Source organism: Stigmatopora argus, chromosome 1 (assembly GCF_051989625.1).
Source record: "Stigmatopora argus isolate UIUO_Sarg chromosome 1, RoL_Sarg_1.0, whole genome shotgun sequence".
NCBI lineage: Eukaryota > Metazoa > Chordata > Actinopteri > Syngnathiformes > Syngnathidae > Stigmatopora > Stigmatopora argus.
Window position 1 is genome coordinate 5,655,835 of NC_135387.1, and position 19,535 is coordinate 5,675,369.

At 41.1% G+C, this 19,535-nt stretch overlaps 1 protein-coding gene across 2 annotated transcripts in view; it reads right to left on the reverse strand.

The window, feature by feature from the left end:
* The window catches only part of mul1 (mitochondrial E3 ubiquitin protein ligase 1), an 89,357-nt gene that overhangs the window by 19,760 nt on the left and 50,062 nt on the right, over positions 1-19,535 (reverse strand). Inside the window, exon 1 of one of the 2 annotated variants that reach the window (XM_077608513.1) lies at positions 11,978-12,186. The exons of the other annotated variant lie outside the window; for it this stretch is intronic. Coding sequence (XP_077464639.1) covers positions 11,978-11,982 — 5 coding nt within the window. The 5' untranslated portion in view covers positions 11,983-12,186. Of the gene's footprint in view, positions 1-11,977; positions 12,187-19,535 lie in introns of those variants that run through there. 2 annotated transcript variants of the gene reach the window in all.

The window sequence follows — 19,535 nt, forward strand, 5'->3', positions numbered from 1 at the left end:
CAAAATCAGTTCTGCGGGGTCTGCTGGATTAAACAAGACTGTTGCTTTTAACCAATCAGATTTCGAGTTGGCAACCCCACAATGATTTTTCATAGGCGTTGGCATTTTGCTGGCTGGGATACGTCATTGCTTTCACCAACTATGGTTGGCTAGTAGGCGGGCCAAAGCCATAGTGAGGCAGCCAGAGATCGCAAACTCCACCCACAATGGCCGACAGATTTGGTTGCAGATTTGCTCACAAAGCTATTATCCAGACGGACTTTTCCAGAAAAAAAATGGACATCATTAAGAAAGGGCATTCAGGGTACTGAATGTACTGGTACTCAAAGTAACGCATTCAGGGGTTGTGGTTTCCATTTAGTTGCAATAGAGTTAAAAGAGAAATGATTAGATAAGCCAAAATGTTTTACCGTCAGTGCCCTTGAACAGCTAAACAAAGGACTTCCTACATCATGACTCAGAATTGTTAGTCAGAGTTATAGCCAAAGAGCAGATGAAAATATAGAAATGATCTTAGGTGAGATTAAAAATGTTTGAAAAATCGAAATATTAATCCATTTTTTCTTGGGAACTATTAATATTTCTTTCTCATCTCATCTCATTTTCTGAACCAGTTTATCCTCATTAGGGTCGCGGGGGGTTCTGGAGCCTATCCCAGCTGACTCCGGGCCAGAGCCGGGGGACACCCTATAGCAGGGCACAAGGAGACAACCATGCACTCTCACACCCATACCTAGGGGCAATTTAGGCTGTCCAATCAGCCTACCATGCATGATTTTGGGAAGTGGGAGGAAACTGGAGTACCCGGAGGAAACCCACGCAGGCCCGGGGAGATCATGCAAACTCCACACAGATGGACATGACCTGAATTTGAACCCAGAACCCCAGAGCTGTGAGGCCGACGCGCTAGCCACTCGCCACCGGGCCACCCTATTAATATTTCTTTTAACATGGAAAATATAGCACTGCATTTCTGCAGATATTAAAAAAATACAAATCACAGACAAATATTTACCCTGACCGTTTTATTTTTATTTTACTGGGAACCAGTATCAACTGAAGCATCGGGAAAGATGAATGTTCATGTTCTGGAGAGAAAAAAAACAAAAACAAAAAAAACTACTTAATGAAACCCACCTTGGTTTTTCTGACAGCAGCAAGCTTTCACCTAATAGTCGTAGAACACTTAAATATCAAGATCTGTGTTTCCATGACAACAGTATAGCTTAAATCAAAGTATTCCCTTCCATTTTTTTTACTTCACTACACTAAGATGATTCTCATACTGAGCAGAAAATAAAGATTTTTGTTGTCTTTATGCTTGGGCAGTTGTAGAGCAGGAATGCATTTACAATACAGCACATGGATGCTGACAGATGTCTAATTCATTTTGAGTGGGAGAGTTGGCAAAGATTATTCGCTGTCAATGGCAGCTAAAAACTTCATTAAAGAGGCCATGTGCATAAGAATGCTTCCATATTCTATTAAAAGCATGGCAAGTGGTGCAATGAAGTGGGTCTAGTCAAGACAATGGACAACTGTTTATTCCTTCAAACAGTCAATATTTGGATATCTTTTGTGAATGTAACACTTACAAAATACATTCAAATTGAATTTTGAGCAAGATTGAATTCATTATTGTTTAAAAAACCCACAGAATAATGAATGAATGTGTACAGCAATGTACCGTATTTTCTCGCATATTAGCCGACTGCGCATATAGGCTGTACCCTTAAAATTACCTTAAAATCATAGAATATTACAATTTCTCGAGTATAAGATGCCCCAACATACAAGGAATTTGAGATACGAGGAAAATTTATTTGCCTTGAGTTACGAGACAAATTTGAGATACGAGCATACAAGACAGCCTGGTGGCCGAGTCCGCGAGAGACTGCTTATGATAACAGTGAACTGTCTTTCTCGCTGCATCTCTCTCGCGTAAAGATATCTACAAGCACTGGGCATACAGGTTGCATTTTTTACTGGAGATAGCGAAAAAGTCCGCAGAATCTACATGGATTTGGGTACTCGGATGATTCGCCTAAGGACGTTTCGTCGACGGACATTTGACAGACGGACAGGTCGCCGAATGGATGTTCCGCTGAACGGTCGTTCGGTCGAATGAACGCTGTTTTCAGCTGGATTTGACCGAATTTGAGAGCATTTTGAGCCGTTTGGCGAATGGACGTATATAGACGTTTTTTTGCCTCCATCGCGACATCATCGTGACATTTTACCGAGGAATTCACTTCCCTGGGCTCGGTTCTAATGTCCAAAGAGCTCCAGTATTTGTATTTAATCATTAAATGCTGTTTTAGGATGGATTTGACCCGATTGCTGTCATTTTACGGCTCGGTTCTGCTAAATCTGCCCGCCCAAGAGTGCTTATTCCCGGGCTGCAATGCACGCCCAAGAGTTCTTATTCCCGGGCTGCCATTGACGGTAGACTAATAAATTGAGGGTGATAAGCGGCAAAGGGAAATGAATCATTGATTTTTACTATAATTTGTACAACGCCGGTGGCGGGCCGGATTAAAAATCCTAATGGGCCGTATATGGCCCGCAGGCCGAGGTTGAAAAACTTGCACACACACGATCCGGGGGCAGGGCGAGCGCGCGAATCCTGTTTCGGCGAAACCTTTGCTCGGCGGAACGTCCATTCGGCGACCTGTCCGTCTGTCAAATGTCCGTCTGTCAAACGTCCGTCGGCGAAAGGTCTTTAGGCGAATCATCCGGTCACATGGATTTGAAAGCAAAGCAAGCATTTGAAAAAGACACCAGCAAAATCCTTCAAAGCGAGTCATGGCTGGTTCGATCATTAAAAAACTAAAACTAACTGGATGAAACAAACACTCGGTTCTGACTCATGGAGAAGCAGGAACTTCCGCCTCAAAAACCACGGTGGAACACATTAACATCTTTGCGTTGGTTATTGCAAGTTTAGTGTAACGTAAGATTAAAAAATATTTTTAAGTGTGTGTATAGTAATCTAAATTCATTTAAGTTCAATTTAAAGTTTATGTTATGTTACGAGCGTGTCCGTCAAGTCTCTCCTGTCCTTTCTTTCTGTCTCTCGTCCGTGCAGTCTGTCTGTACTGAGTAATGTCACATTTTAGTATTGAAGATCATAACCAGGTATTTGTTGCTTTGTGAGTAGGTGGTGAATTAGAACCAATAAAAAGCCATTTTTCCATTGTAATATCTTGTTTTTTTTGGTGTTTTTTTTCAGAGGGTGGGAACAAATTAATTTGTATTTTGTTAAATTTTATATACAAGCTCAGTCCTGGAACGCATTAAGCTCGTATTTCAAGGTATTACTGTATACTGTATGAATCCAAAGGATCGTCTGCTGGATTGCACTTTCTGAAAGGGCGTTGCCTGCACGTAGACAAATTAAAAAAGGAAGTCATGTGAGCAGTACAACCAGGAAGTGTGTCGGCAGCAGTCTCGTTTTCACCAAGGTCCAATAATATCATGGACACATTACACACGTATAAAGGCTGATATTTTTTTTTCCAACTAGTACAGTAAGATGGCGGCGTCCTGAGCGAGCAATGGCGGGCACAAGTTAGTTTTTTTCACGTTTTATGTAAGATACACCATATTTTTTTCCTGAATTTCATTCATAGACATCAAAATGAATTTGTTTAGCGTTTTAACTGTTTATCTATTTTCTGGTATTTTGAAAGAAATGACCGTATCGGCCACATTGTCTTGCGTTATGGCATTTCGTCTTTGTCACTTTGCAGTTTTCTGCATGTCAAGTCTAATTTGTGTGCATATACCCTTGATTCAGTCATCATTTTTTTGCGACATACACGGCGAATATGCGAGAAAATATGGTAAATGTCATTGTTTGTAACTCAGTTTTGCGCTTGCTGTCATATTTGTTCTTATTCCTCGCTGGGTGATTTTGTTTGGTTATCTCTTGAATGCACGTGTCTGATTTACTTCCCCTCAAGATATGCTGGCACTTTATAACAACCCTTGTTAAGCATGTAGGAGAGAGGGAGCAGATGGCTGCAGCAAGGTGCATGCTGGGCTTGAGCATTTTCAGGCCTTCTGGCATGAAAACATAAAATCTTGATGTTCTCTGCCTTAAGAGAAAGAACATGCAAGTAGAGTTATTACCTAATCAAAAAAAATCACCTCATGCATTCAGGATACATACTCTCACACGTATAATGAAACACATTTTAGTACGCACTGCAGCACATTGAAGTACAAAGAGTGAAATCATTTCTGTAGTATGGATGAAGGGTTTTAAGTGCAAGAGGCATTTAGCTTTTCAAAGTAAAATAAGCTTCTTCAAAGTAGTTCACTTCACTAATGCCTGCCTAATATCATGCCAATACCACAACTGGACAAGCAGCGTTACTTCATGATATATAGTTTTACCTTGACATGCGAGTGCCCCAACATACGAGAAAATTGAGATATGGGGAAAACTCAGAGCAAATTTTTGCCTTGAGATACAAGACAAATTTGAGATACGAGCATACGAGATGGTTCCCGATCAATGTTCCCTCTAAGCTGCGTGCGTGCGCAATTGCGCACTACTCTCGTCTTCTCTGCGCACAGCAAATCATATGGAGTGCACAAAATATATATATATATATATTTTTAGCTGAGGCCGACGCGCGAACCACTCATCCGCCGGGCCGCACATTCATAGATATTAATTATTATATTTTATTATTACTAAATCATTTATGTGTAGTAGACATACACCTGCTTATGGCAGGTGTGATACTGGTGTGTGCCCATAGCGAGCAATGATGATGTTGCTCACACCGATACTCAGTGTGCTCAGGGAGGTTGTCTTTCTGCCCAGACAAACAAAAAATTAGAGGGAACATTGTTCCCGATGCGGCCGTCCAAGTGGGTATGCGAGATTGGGTCAAAATGGGGACGTGGGGTTTTATTTTCCTATATCACTACAAGTTGGCATTCAAATAGGAGTGTTGAAATGACTTATAATCACTTCGTGTTTGAACTACATATAGTCACAGTAAATAATGGCATTAGGACTTTAATGTGTACATTAATGTCCGCATTAAGTGTCAAAATGGATCAATTGATATCATTTCAATAAAGATTCTGAATGTAAACATAGTGATGTTCCTACACAACTCATTCATTCATTTTCTGAACCGCCTCATCCTCCCTCACTAGAGTGGCGCGGAGTTCTGGAGCCTATCCCAGCTGATTTCGGGCCGGAGGCAGGGGACACCCTCTCTGTAAATTTTGTATACATAACTTTGACTACTATGAGCTTTACATTTCCTTTAAAATGACAAATAAAGTGAATCTAATCAGAGAGTAAAACAGCCATATGAACTCTTTGAGTGGCATTGACAACAAAAAAAGCCTTTGAACTGTGGCTCCATAGCCACGTGTGGCTTGTTTCATCCATTCATTCATCTTCCATACCGAAAATTCTCAAAAGGTAGCGGGGGTGGCTGGAGCCTAACCCAACTGTCTTCGGGCAAAAGGCAGACTACACCCTAAACTGGTCGTCAGTTAGTTGTAGGGCACACAGAGAGACAGACAACCACTCACACTGCCACCGAGTGGGAATCAAACCCAGACGGCCCGCACCAAAGTCAGGTGGAAGAACCACTGCACCATCGGGTGGCCCGCTTGTTTCATCACTCTGTTGTGGTGCTAAAGCAACAGTAAACATAAAATGTGATTTCTTTCCATGTCAGCCAGAGTCTGGTATCATTTTATCAAACTTAAGTGAGCACACATCAAATGTGCAAAAAGCCTTGAAGTCAGATTCCATTGCTGAAATTTAGCTCGATTCCAATGAGGCGTTGTATTGTCATTCTCACTGGGAGGGAACAGGCGCATTTGTTGCTAACAAGACATTTAAAGTCAAAATATGAACGCTGCAGTGCACACAGCAAACTAAGTAAGAGCTGTGCTGTGCTTTGTAATAAAATAGAGGAACTATCTCAGCCAAGTGCGTCCTCTGCAAATGACCTGATAGGAATGCTTCATGAACTCAAAAATGTGTGCACTGTAGAAAAGGTATAACTGCAATAGACATGAGCATGTGAGCCTGCAGTCCAAGGAAATTAGGCTGCATATGAACCTCATCCAACTCAAGCATGTGCCCATGAAATCATCAGGAGACCAAATTCCTGCCACTCCACTAATAATTCATGGCATGAGGGAATCTGGGGATTCGGAGTAAGTTTTACTCTTTTGAAGGAGTTTTAAAAACATTCATTCGGCCGAACGTCCATTCGGCCGAACGGAGGTTTTGCCGAAACAGGATTCGCGCGCTCGCCCCGCCCACGGATCGTGTGTGTACAAGCTTTTCAACCTCGGCCCGCGGGCCATATACGGCCCGTTAGGATTTTTAATCCGGCCCGCCGCCGGCGTTGTCCAAATTATAGTAAAAATCAATGTTAGTCTACCATCAATGGCAGCCCGGGAATAAGCACTCTTGGGCGGGCATGGCAGCCCGGGAATAAGCACTCCTGGGCGGGCATGGCAGCCCGGGAATAAGCACTCTTGGGCAGGCAGATGTAGCAGAACCGAGCCGTAAAATGACAGCAATCGGGTCAAATCCATCCTAAAACAGCATTTAATGATTAAATACAAATACTGGAGCTATTTGGACATTAGAACCGAGCCCAGGGAAGTGAATTCCTCGGTAAAATGTCGCGATGATGTCGCGATGGAGGCAAAAAAACGTCTATATACGTCCATTCGCCAAACGGCTCAAATTGCTCTCAAATTCGGTCAAATCCAGCCGAAAACAGCGTTTAATGATTAAATACAAATACTGGAGCTCTTTGGACATTAGAACCGAGCCCAGGGAAGTGAATTCCTCGGTAAAATGTCGCGATGATGTCGCGATGGAGGCAAAAAAACGTCCATATACGTCCATTCGCCAAACGGCTCAAAATGCTCTCAAATTCGGTCAAATCAAGCTCAAAAAAGCGTTTAATGATTAAATACAAATACTAGTATTTGTATTTAATCATTAAACTAACAAATAGTAGTATTTGTATTTAATCATTAAACTAACAAATAGTAGTATTTGTATTTAATCATTAAACTAACAAATACTAGTATTTGTATTTAATCATTAAACGCTGTTTGAACGAACGTTCATTCGGCGACCTGTCCGTCTGTCAAACGTCCGTCCACAAAACGTCTTTAGGCGAATCATTCGGTCACGACATCATCATTGCTCGCTATGGGCACACCAGTATCACACCTGCCACAAGCAGGTGCATGTCAATGTTCCCTCTAATTTTTCATGTAAAACATGCTGCAAAACACGAAAAACATGAGAGTGGACAGAGCTACTGCCACTGGCTGCCGCTTAAACTGCGCCATCATGGTGAAAGGGGTAAAAAAAATGGATTTTATTTACTGCTGCGCAGAGAAGACGAAAGTAGTGCGCAATTGCGCACGCGCGCAGCTTAGAGGGAACATTGTCCAGCACCCCATGACCCTAGTGAAGATAAAGCAGTTCAGAAAATGAGTGAATGAATGAATGAACTACTAAACAGCAAAAATAATCCAGCTATGCAAGATTAATGTCAAAACCAGTAAAGAATTATATTTCATTGCAACACACTGTGGAGCATGATAGTAGAAATAGCTATGAGAAAGATGTGATTTTTCCCCCTCAATACAGAAATTCTTACGAAAACATTTACATTTTTTATTAAATTCTTAAAATGCAATATATTATCTGACATGGAGGCCACTGGACTTCCATCTTTGTCAATGGGAGCAAATTATTATCTATGAATTTTCAACTTTATTCATTTTCACATATTCATTAAAGAGGACTAAAAGAATTGCACATTATTATTTTTAATAAAGACTTTTAATTTTCCCTGGTACCATGATTGATCATTTATGTCCAGCGGTGAGTTCCTGATAAGTGTGCCTCTGACCCTCGTTTTTTCGTGTTTTTCTGTATGTGCATAACAGTATTTTAAGTTGTTTTGTGCTTACATGTGTGTGTACGTATGTTTACTCAGTTGCAACTCGCAATTCCAATGGAAAATGTCTTTTCGTTTCTTAGTAATGGCCTAATAATTAGAATTTATTTCCCTTTTTTCGCATCCATTTATGGGTTTGAATAATATTCATTAATTCATTCATTTTCTGAACCGCTTTATCCTCACTAAGGTCACATTGGTTGCTGGAGCCTATCCCAGTTGACCTCTGGCCAGAGGACACCCTGAACCGGTGGTCAGCCAATCGCAGGGCACCAGGAGACAGACAACTATTCACTCTCACAGTCGTACCTAGGGGCAATTTAGAATGTCCAATCAGCCTACCATGCATGTTTTTGTGAATTTGCGAGGAAACCAGAGTACCTGGAGAAAGCCCACGCAGGCCCGGAGAGAACATGCAAACTCTAAACAGGTAGACCGACCTGGATTTGAACACAGGACCCCAGAGCTGTGAGGCCGACGTGCTAACCACTCGAGCTGCTGAGCCGCCCTTTTGAATAATATTTCATACAAAATTGGTATATTTGTATCACACATGATTATTCTTGATAAAGATTTGGAAATATAGTAATTGCATACTTGAAACTGAAAAGGAAAATGGCAATCATTTCACTCACACCTGTGAGAGTAAGTAATGATATTCTTGGAAACTCGGCTGCAGAATAAATTACACTCGGATAATTTACACTATATATTTAACCACAGAAGCTGAGTGGTAATGAAATAGCCTGGGGGTGGAGGCATTGCCGGGAGGTGTGAAGGTTGTAACTGGATGTAACCCTCTTTGCAGCTGCAGGTTGTTTCAGTAGTTCGTGACAAGGTATTCTATGTTGCTCGGCCGCTAAAGCCTGCCGTTCCTGGCCAAAAGTTACCCTAGAGAGCCAGAGCCAACATCCATTCAGCCGGCCTGCAGTGATTTCTGCAACAGTCGTATCAGGGCATGGCAGCAGTGGAGGCTAAACTAATCTCATGAAACTTTAAACAATGTGTTATACCCCCGGCTAGAATGAGCCTTTGACGGACAGCTTTTCCCAAACCCTCGGGCCAGGAGAGCGATCTGGCTTCATTTGAAAGTAATGCATCTTTAAACGGACTGTGCCTTAAAAGAACTAGCTCTGAATTCCGTGCCTGTACCCAGAAAAACCCTTTTTTTCCTCTCATTTTTGCTTGAGTGAACATTTCTGCACATGGTAGTTAGTAATGTTGAAAGGATGCAGAATTTCTCAACCTACTCACTTCTCCAAATTTACAACATTTAAGAGCACGTTCTCTCATCAGTTGTTTACATGCTGAACTTAATTCTGCATACTAATGACTAATGAACACAAAAACAGCTACAGAAATTGTGTGTCATCCTCATGTAATCACTAATTGTGGCAGGGTAAAAAAGTAATAAAATTTCTATTGAGAGTTAAAAAAAAAGTTTACATACCATGTAAATTATAACTCAATGAGTGATTAATTGAATTCTTGATTAGTACATGGATATTATAAATAAATAAAGGCATTTCATCACAATATTTCACATTGCAGTGCAATAATTTATATGAATTGAAAATGCAAAATGTCATAACAGCTTTACAGGCCACAAAACATCATTTAAAAAGGTGAGTAGAAGATAAGACTTTGTTAAACCTACCTCTTTAAGTTCAGCACAACCAGTGGACCAACCATTACATTATTGTTTGCCGCTATGAAATAAAGTGGCCGAGTGGGTGATTGGTTAGCGAATGGCTGGCCCCCGATTCAGGGTGTGCCCCACCGGGTGCCCTTGGTTAACTGGAATAGGCTCCAGCACCCCCTGCGACCCTTGAGGATAAATGGTTCAGAAAATGAATTCATGAATCTCATTTTCTGAACCATTTTATCCTCACTAGGGTTGCGGGGGGTGCTGAAGCCTAACCCCGCTGACTTTGGGCCCGAGGCAGGGGAGATCCTGAATTGGTGGCCAGCCAATCGCTGGGCACAAGGAGACAAACAACCACTCACACTCATACTTAGGGGCAATTTGAAGTGTCCAATCAGCCTACAATTCATGTCTTTGGAATGTGGGAGGAAACTGGAGTACCCGGAGAAAACATACGCAGAAGATGCAAACTCCACACAGGCTGACTGACCTGGATTTAAATCCAGGTCCCCCACTGTGGGGCCAACACGCTAACCACTCATCCGCCGGGCCGCCCTGAATTAATGAATACGATGCCTTCAGTGCTATGTCTGAATCAATCCAACCCTCAAAAACTATTTTATGGCAATTGAACCTTTACTGCAGCTACAGCTGCGACACATAAAAAAGCATCAATAATAACCTCATAAAATAGAAATATTATTTAGGAATATAGTCCTATTTTTTCACTAAAAATCATTTTTATCTGTACACAAAATCCATCCTCCATTCTTTCCTCCTTTTCTATCGCCATTGAAGCTAATGCTGAAAGTCGAGCCTGTCCTGTCCTATTTCTGGCATAGGTTTTTATTCGATTTAGCGCTGAAAATGTTCGTTCCTGGTTGTGGCAGGCTTGCTAGCCTTGGAGTTGTCCGATCTTTCTTAATGATGTCTAGCTTTTCTTGAAAAGTCCGCCTTGAAAATGGAGTTGGTGGTAAATCTGCAAACAAATCCATTTGTTCTCCTCCTTCAGCCATTGCGGGTTGATAAAACCGCTATTAAATCAACACAACAATATGTTGGCTTGTGCACCTCACTTCAGATACAGTTTGCTAGCTCTGGCTAGTCCACTCTATCACTAGCCAATCATAGTTGGTGAAGGCTGGTAGGTTCATCCAATTGTAGGTTTATCCTTAGGTTTTTCCAATTCAGCTTTCAATAAAAAAGGCATCTGTAGTCACATCTACATTTAATTCTTGCAAGAGAGAATACATCCATCCGCGTCTCCGGCCAAGATCATTCTAACAACTCGAAGTCCGTTTCGCTAATTTATTCATAAGGTTTTAACGCCATGCCCCACAGAAGTCTAAACATTCGTAGAGTCTCACAACAATTTTGCACAGTTATCAAAACAATTGTACGTCCTGTCGAATCTTCCCGAAACAGTCCTTGGTTCCCAAGAGCGCTTGTTGTGAGACCATCTTCCGAAGCCGTAAACAGTCCTCAGTTCCCAAGAGCACCTGTCGTGAGTCCTCCGAAGCCCATGGCCATTCCCTGTCCTCTTGATGTGAACCAGTCCTTACTTTAGCAAGGCATGCATTGAAATGGCTTTTATTAATGCCAATAACTCTAACATAAAAGCACAGCTTTTCAACACATATATGTATTGTTTAATATTGTTACACATTCAGGATGAGCATTACTATTCCTAATAAGCAAATATATTGATTAATATAGTAAGCATGTTTATAATAAGGCTTTCTATTCCTAAGTAAGCATTGCAAACACATTTATAATAATGATTATTCCTACAAAGGCGATGACGTATCCCTATGCCTGTGAGAAGGCCTTGGTGTCGCTAACTCGAAATCTGATTGGTTAAAGCAACAGTTTATCGATGCATGTTTTATGCAGCAGAGCCTGCAGAACTGATTGTGAAGGCCACAAGGCAGATTTCTGACCCTGGCAACAAATAATGGCTGAAATGTAATTGTTAGATGCTTAAATATGAAAACATGTCTGGAAGCAGCGCAGCCAGGGGGAAAAGCAATGAAAGGAAGCTGGCAGACAATTTGGAATTATTTAATAAGTATTCATGGACAAAACATAATTAACATCAGTCTGCGATTCAGATATTTTTTTAGGCCAGCAGAGAAGGCCTTGCAGGCACTGACGGTCCACCACTGGAATTTAATATACGCAATGTTAGGGATGCCCATTCCATCTGGGGAAAGTGTATGGTATTCCTCAATGTTCTGATCTCATATCAGGTTGTGTGCTTCGAAGCTATCATTTGTTTTATGTATTCTGGTAACCACTCTGCTCATGGATTATAAAAAATCTCGATGTACCTCAAGGGAATGGATTAAATTACCTCATGTCATTCTGTCCATTTCAAAGATGTCATGTTTCGCTGTCGGTGGTGGCTAAATTGAACCCTGGATGCAGGAAACAGGAAGCCGAGAATTGCTGGTGCAAGAATTTAGGTTCTTTTCATAACAAAAGTTGAAGTGACAAAATAAACAGGAGGAGGACACACACCGACCAAAATATGACTTACTCGTACGAGACACACGAGTTAAAGGAAATAATACTCCCACACCAGATGTCACCAAACATTCCCATTATATACATCCCAAGGCTAATCAAATTAACACAAAACAGCTGGCTATGGGGGAGGTGAAAACACACACACACCTCCACCAGAATGTGACAAAAGATGCCTTTTCCATGATCCACATTTACACAATACAAAATGTGCTTACTCTTAAAATAAAAGCGCAGTCTATAGATTGTTACATAGTTAGCTGGGCTAGGCTCCAGCACCCCCAGGAACCCCGTGAGAATAAGCAGTATGGGAGATGAATAAAATAATTAATTTCTTTTCATTATTTGTTGAAACAAGGGAAGTCTTGTGGAAGAGTGGTGGGTCTCTACTGTGTGGAGTTTGCATGTTCTTCCCTTGCCTGTTTGGGTTTTCTGCAGGTACTTCCACATCCCAAAAACATATGCTCACACTCATACCTAGGGGAAATTTAGAGTGCTCAACCAGCCAATCATACATGTTTTTGGAATGCCCCCACCGGCCTCTCCGCTGCTGCTGATCGGGTGATAGGACATCTTAGGAGGATCTAGGCAAGGAAGAGGATCAGCTCCAGACTACTGAGGGACTGTGCGAATCATCTTGAAAGAGTGATTCTGCATATTTAACCTCAGTCTCAGTCTGCAGAAGGTCCCCACCTTTTGGACTTCCTGTGTGTGGCTCCAATTTTTTACCTAGGTCTGCAATGTCTTCGGTGTCTGTGCTTGCTACTGTGTTGCTACTGCAACCAAGGGATTTTCAAAAATACGGAATGAAATAAAATTCTAATCTAATCTAATCCTACTAAGGGTTGCCAGAGCCTATCCCAGCTGATTTAGAGCAAAAGGCAGACTAAACACTAGACTGGTTCCCATTCAGCCGTTGGGCACACAGAGAGACAAATGACCATTCGCACTCACAATCATACTGCTACCAGCGGGAATTGAGCCTGCACCAAAGTCAGGCGAGTGAACCAGTACACCATCATGCAGCTGTTCTATATTCTTTATTTAATTTTGATGATGTAACTCAGGATTCAGGGTCACCAGTGGACCAACCATTGCATTATCATATACTAATATTATATAAATGTAATAAACACAATATCACTGCAGTAAAACATAATTTAAATTATCTAAATATTCTTCTGCGCTCACAAGCATGCTCCATATTTTATAACTTTATTTAATATTGCTGGTGTAACTCTTCCTCTCTGTACCAAAAAAACCCCAACCAAATATTATCGATGTATTTTTCTTAACTTCATATTTAATTCAGCATTGTTTTGTTTCCACATACTCCCAATACTCATAATTGGCTTCTTACTCTCACTTACAAAACTGATGACAAAACAGACATATGAAAGACTATCTTTAAAATATTTGCATGTCTCTCTTTGGGATTCAGAATTTTACGGCAATCTTAATCAGTAGAATGATGACGTAAGCAGACAATCTGGCTTAATTAATTAATATACATATTAACATGGTTGACGGTAATTATAGACACATTTATTATTTAGAACCTACAAAACATTTAAAAAATTGGGCTTCCATTGCCTCAAATATTTTTTTCGACTGCACAGTGACTTACATTTGGGAATCAAATAGAAGAGATTAACTTCCTGTCCCTGAGTTTTTAGATGCAGATAGCATCGGTTAAGTAAATGCCAGGTCGACTTCTCTGAGGATTGATTTTGGCAATGCGAATAATAATGATAATGCAAATGTGAAATGTTTTCTGGCAGTTGATTTTAGAAATGGGCTTAAAAAATTGGCTTGATGAAATAGATGAAAGCATAAAGTTAACGTTAAAATTCATAATTGTGAAGATAGCAGTAAACAGTTTTGCTCTATTTCAGTTTTCCTTCTTTCATGTAAGTTCCTTCTTATTTGACCTTGAAAGAATATGGGATCCCAGGCATCATAGTTTCGTATTGTGATAAAATATCACAAAAGAGACACTATACTGTACAGGCCCCTCTGCAACAACATTGAAATATGTCCATTGAAGCTATTAGATAAAGCAGACGAGACTAATGCAAAAATTGTGCAGATCCGCTTGAATGTTCAAACATTTCCTCCCACACTTGACACGGTTCATCATGGAGCTCTCATTGACGTCCGTAAATAGCCACCCACCACTGTGTTCTGCATTAGACGAGTGGATGACACAACTCTAAAACAAAAATCAGCAGCGGTTCTGCCCACGCACATGCTGATGAGCTGTTTAATTTGTTCCATGTCTCAACGCAGTTTATTTAGAATACTGCTGAAATAGATAAATGCACCCACACTCCTTTTGTGTTTGCATGAGGTAAAAATACTTCAACATGTGTTGATTGATACAATATACATATATTTTTAGCGAAGTCTTGTATAAAGGAATTAATTTGTGTCAACATTCGTTTCATACATTGATTCATTTTTCATACTGCTTATTCTGACAGGGTGAAGCCTATTCCAGTCAACTATGGGCACCAGGCAGGGGACACCTTGAATTGGTGGCCAGCCAATCGCAGGGCACAAGGGGACGGACAACAATTCACACCAACTACGGGCACCAGGCAGGGGACACCTTGAATTGGTGGCCAGCCAATCGCAGGGCACAAGGGGACGGACAACAATTCACGCTCACACTCATATCTAGAGGCAATTTAGCGTGTTCAACCAGCCTACCATGCATATTTTTGGGATGTGGAAGCAGTGTTCCCTCTAAGCTGCGCGCGTGCGCAATTGCGCACTACTCTCGTCTTCTCTGCGCACAGCAAATCATATGGAGCGCTTTTTTTTTTAGCGGTGAGGCCGACGCGCGAACCACTCATCCGCCGGGCCTTCCATTCATAGATATTAATCATTACATTTTATTATTACTAAATCATTTATGTGTAGTAGACATACACCTGCTTATGGCAGGTGTGATACTGGTGTGTGCCCATAGCGAGCAATGATGATGTTGCTCACACCGGTACTCAGTGTGCTCGGGGAGGTTGTCTTTCTGCCCAGACAAACAAAAAATTAGAGGGAACATTGTGTGGAAGTACCTGTAGAAAACCCAGACAGGCATGGGGAACTCACCTGGGATTGAACCCTCGATTCCAGAGATGCGTGGCCAATGTGCTAACCACTCTCCACTGGGTCATCCTTGTGTCAACAAATAAAAATAAAAACATTTCAAAAAATGATTTCCTTCATTCATCTGCCATACTGCTATTCCACGAAGTCGCAGGGGTGCTGCAGCCTATCCCAGCTAACTATGTAACAATCTAGATCTTTTATTTCAAATGTTGTATCCTGTCAATGTGGATCACGCTATGAAGAAATGACATGAGCTAATTTAATCCAGCCCCATGAGGTACATCCACATGATTTTTATTCTCCATTAATATTCCACATGTCAAGTTGTTACCAGAATACATACAATAAATGACAGCTTCAAAAGACTCCATGATGAATCATATGAGAACAGAACATTGAGGAATGTTGTGTACTTTCCCCAGATGGCTGAATGGGCATGCAGATGCATCAACAATACAGAAAATATGCAGGGACAGACAGAGAAGAGTAAATTGCCACAATGTTACATAAAAAGAAAGTGGGCCAGGAAAGAAGTTGCATTTGAGTGTCACATCAGAATAACTGTGCAGCAATATAAAGAAGAATCCACTGAGAAGAATTTATTTGTTTCTCGATTATTTGAATGCACATACAGTAGTTTTCTAGTAAATATTGAGCCAACCTAGGTTACACACTGAGCCTTAGTAAGTACGATGCATCAGAGACCATATAATTTCAGTATGTGCGCTTCATAATGAATTCAAAATTCAAAATGAATTCATGAATCTCATTTTCTGAACCGCTTTATACTCATTAGGGTTGCAGGGGGTGCTGGAGCCTATCCCAGCTGACTTCGGGCCAGAGGCAGGGGCACAAGGAAACAAACAACCATTCACTCTCACTCTCATACCTAGGGGGCAATTTAGAGTATCTAGTCAGCCTACTGTGCATGTCTTTGGAATGTGGGAGGAAACCGGAGAAAACCCACGCAGCCCCGGTGAGAACATGCAAACTCCACACGACGACCTGGATTTGAATCCTGGGCCCCCACTGTGAGGCCGACGTGCTAACCACTCAGCCACCTGGTCAACCCAGTATGTGCACATGAACTGAAAATAGGTACCTGCAATTACTCTGTAACTGCAGGTACCTGTAATTATTACAGTATGTAATTCATACCTGTCAAACTCTACGAGTCGTACGGTGTTTGTAAGGTTTTTTGGGGGTTTGTAAGGGGAATCATAATCATTTATAAGGGCAGTTATCGGCAGAGGTTGACAGGTATGGTAATTTGACTTATTGTTGATGTGGCAATGGACTCCATAGAAAAGACTTCCCTGGAGAACCCATTTTACTAGAACCATGTGAGCATTAAAACCCACCCATACTGATATTCATTGGCATAATTTGGATTTTGGAATTCCTTCTAGGTAGCCTGGTTCCCTGTGATTGGCTGGCGACCAATTCTGGGTGTCCTCCGCCAGGTGCTGTTGTTGTTGTTGATACGCTCCAGCATTACCCTCGAGTCTTGTGAGGATAAACAGAAAGGAAAATGAATCAATTATTCATTCATTTATTCATCTTCCATGTCGCGCATCCTTGAAAGGGTTGTGGGGGTTGCTGGAGCCTAACCCCCTAGACTGGTCGCCACTTAGCCGTAAGGCACACAGAGAGACTAAGGACCATCCGCACTCACAATCATACCAGCGGGAATCGAGCCCGTGCCTGCCCTCACTGAAGTCAGGCGAGTGGACCTATACATATATTAGAGTACCGTAATTACTCGAATATAACGCGCACTCGAAAATAACACGCAGGTAATTTTGGGCCAAAAAAATCTGGAAAAACGCAGTACTCGAATATAGTGCGCACCTAAAATTTCCCGCTGACGAAAATCAGAAATCTGGTGGAGTTATGCGTTTGAATTTTAGGGCAATAGATGATACACAGAGTGGACAAACATATCATGTAGACATGTTATGTTGCAATACCTTTTAGACTTCCTTGAACATTGACTACATTTCAATTGACAATACCATGTTTTAATTCAAATATCTATTGTCATTCTCAAACAAGAAAAGGAACATACAAATTGAATAAATAAATGATTTGAAGATATGCACAATGGAAAAGACTATCACATGTAACAAGGGAATGTACTGCCCCCCGCTGGACATATTTCTAAATACAAGTACGTACTACACTACAATGTAGTATTCTACTTTCCAGCTTATTAATGCAGAATTGTGATGTTTGTGAGGCTTGACGATCTTTAATATGCGTGTATTTTGAATTCAAAGTTGGAAATTGCACAATGTCCGTGCGTCAAAGTGAGTTTGACAATGCTTTTTTCGATCGAAAATTTGTAATTTATTTTTGTTATTGATTATAACACGCACCCCCAACTATTGGAATTAATTATATAGCAAAAATATGCGTGTTATATTCGAGTAATTAGGTAGTTAGGTAGTTATGGTTAGCACGCCGGCTTCACAGTGGAGACCTGGGTTCAAATCCAGGTCAGTTCACCTGTGTGGTGTTTGCATGTTCTCCCTGGTTCTGCATGGGTTTTCTCCGGGTACTCCGGTTTCCTCCCAAATTCCCAAAACATGCATTGTAGGCTGATTGGACACTCTAAATTGCCCCTAGGTATGAGCGTGAGCGTGGATGGTTGTTTGTCTCCTTGTGCCCTGCGATTGGCTGGTCACCAATCCAGGGTGTCCCCCACCTCTGGGTCGAAGTCAGCTGGGATAGGCTCCAGCACCCCCCACGACCCTAGTGTGGATAAAGTGGTTCCGAAAATGAGATGAGATGACATTTTGAATGTCCCAGGATAAACATGATGCCATGATACATTTAGCGGTGGTGTAAATATTGATTTGAAGATTCAGAGTTAGTCTAAGTCACTTACTGAATTAATCAATTCCACGCGAGATAATATGCTTTAGTTGTGTGCATGTGGTGATGTAGGTGGTAGAAGAAAATTGCAAAGCGTTTCACTTCCACACCTTACACACCAATGTCTCACTTGGGCTCCCTCGCTCATGATTCCTCATTTTCCAGCAGCTGCGTTTTAATAAGACGTCCACCCAGTGAAACTGGACAAGCAGTCGATTAATAGCCTGACTGGTGGCCTATTTGGCTTTGAAATACCTTTTTATGATCCTCCTTGTGTATTTTCCAAGCAAAAAAAGTGCATTTTAGAAAAATACTGTCATGTTTTTTGAGTCAAAAGCCAAGAATGAAAACATGGCTTTACATTCCAGAAGAGAAAAAAATTAAACATCTTTTCCAGAAATACCCCACTCAAGTGATTTTTCAAGCGTCTTCAAGCTGTCATGTTGCATATGTTCGGCTGTCACATGAAGGGAGAAGATTGCAGAGATGGTCTGTTTTGATACGGAAAAAAAATCTTCTTTAGCCATGGAGTCACAAGCTACATAAGAAAAATGGTGTCATGAGTTATCAAAGGAACCACAGTCTATTTTATTAAAGACAAGATTTTCCATGAGCACAAGCTTTTTATTTCTTTTACACTCAATCCATTCTTGGTCTGTTTCAGCACATTTCTACTCAAGCAGATTAAGACAGTGCCAGGGCTTTTGTGAACATCCACCGGGGACTTCAGAGGCTGAAGCAGCAATATTGCAACCACCTTTGTAAACCAGTGCAAGAAGCAATTAAAAAGAGCTATTGCAACTCCGGCTCATCAGACGGTTCTTTCAAATTAAAAGGACAGGAAACAGAACGAAGTCACTTGCCAAGGTTAGTTAGCTCTCAGATATATATGAGGTTTCTTGCCTGTAAGTCTCAGGAAAACACAAGAGGTATGAAACATGGTCAAGTAAATAAACATGGCGACCTCTCGCTGATATGATGAAAGGATGTTTTGAATTCATGGATGCTCCCTGAGGACAACCATGCTTTCCCACTTAATGATGTTATTAGGGCAGCTGGCAGTTAAGTCTTTGCTTCAATTATATTCTCCATGGGTGTATGGTATAGTACAAAGTATGTCTGTATCACATTTCTTACAAGTTATGTTTATCGTGAGCATGCTGGCAGACAAAAAATATTATTGGAGCAGTTTTGAAAGAGTGAGAGGTCTTCTTTGTAAAGGTTGTATGTTAGTCTTCATTGTTAATTTTTTATATTTAGGGAAGAAGGTAATTAACAGTTTGGGAGACAGTCGTCTTTATAGTGTACTGCTAATTAAAAATGGACACTTAACGTCTTTAAACCTTTTTTAAGAAAGTACCTCGTTCTCGTAAATGGTAATAAAAACTAAGTTAATG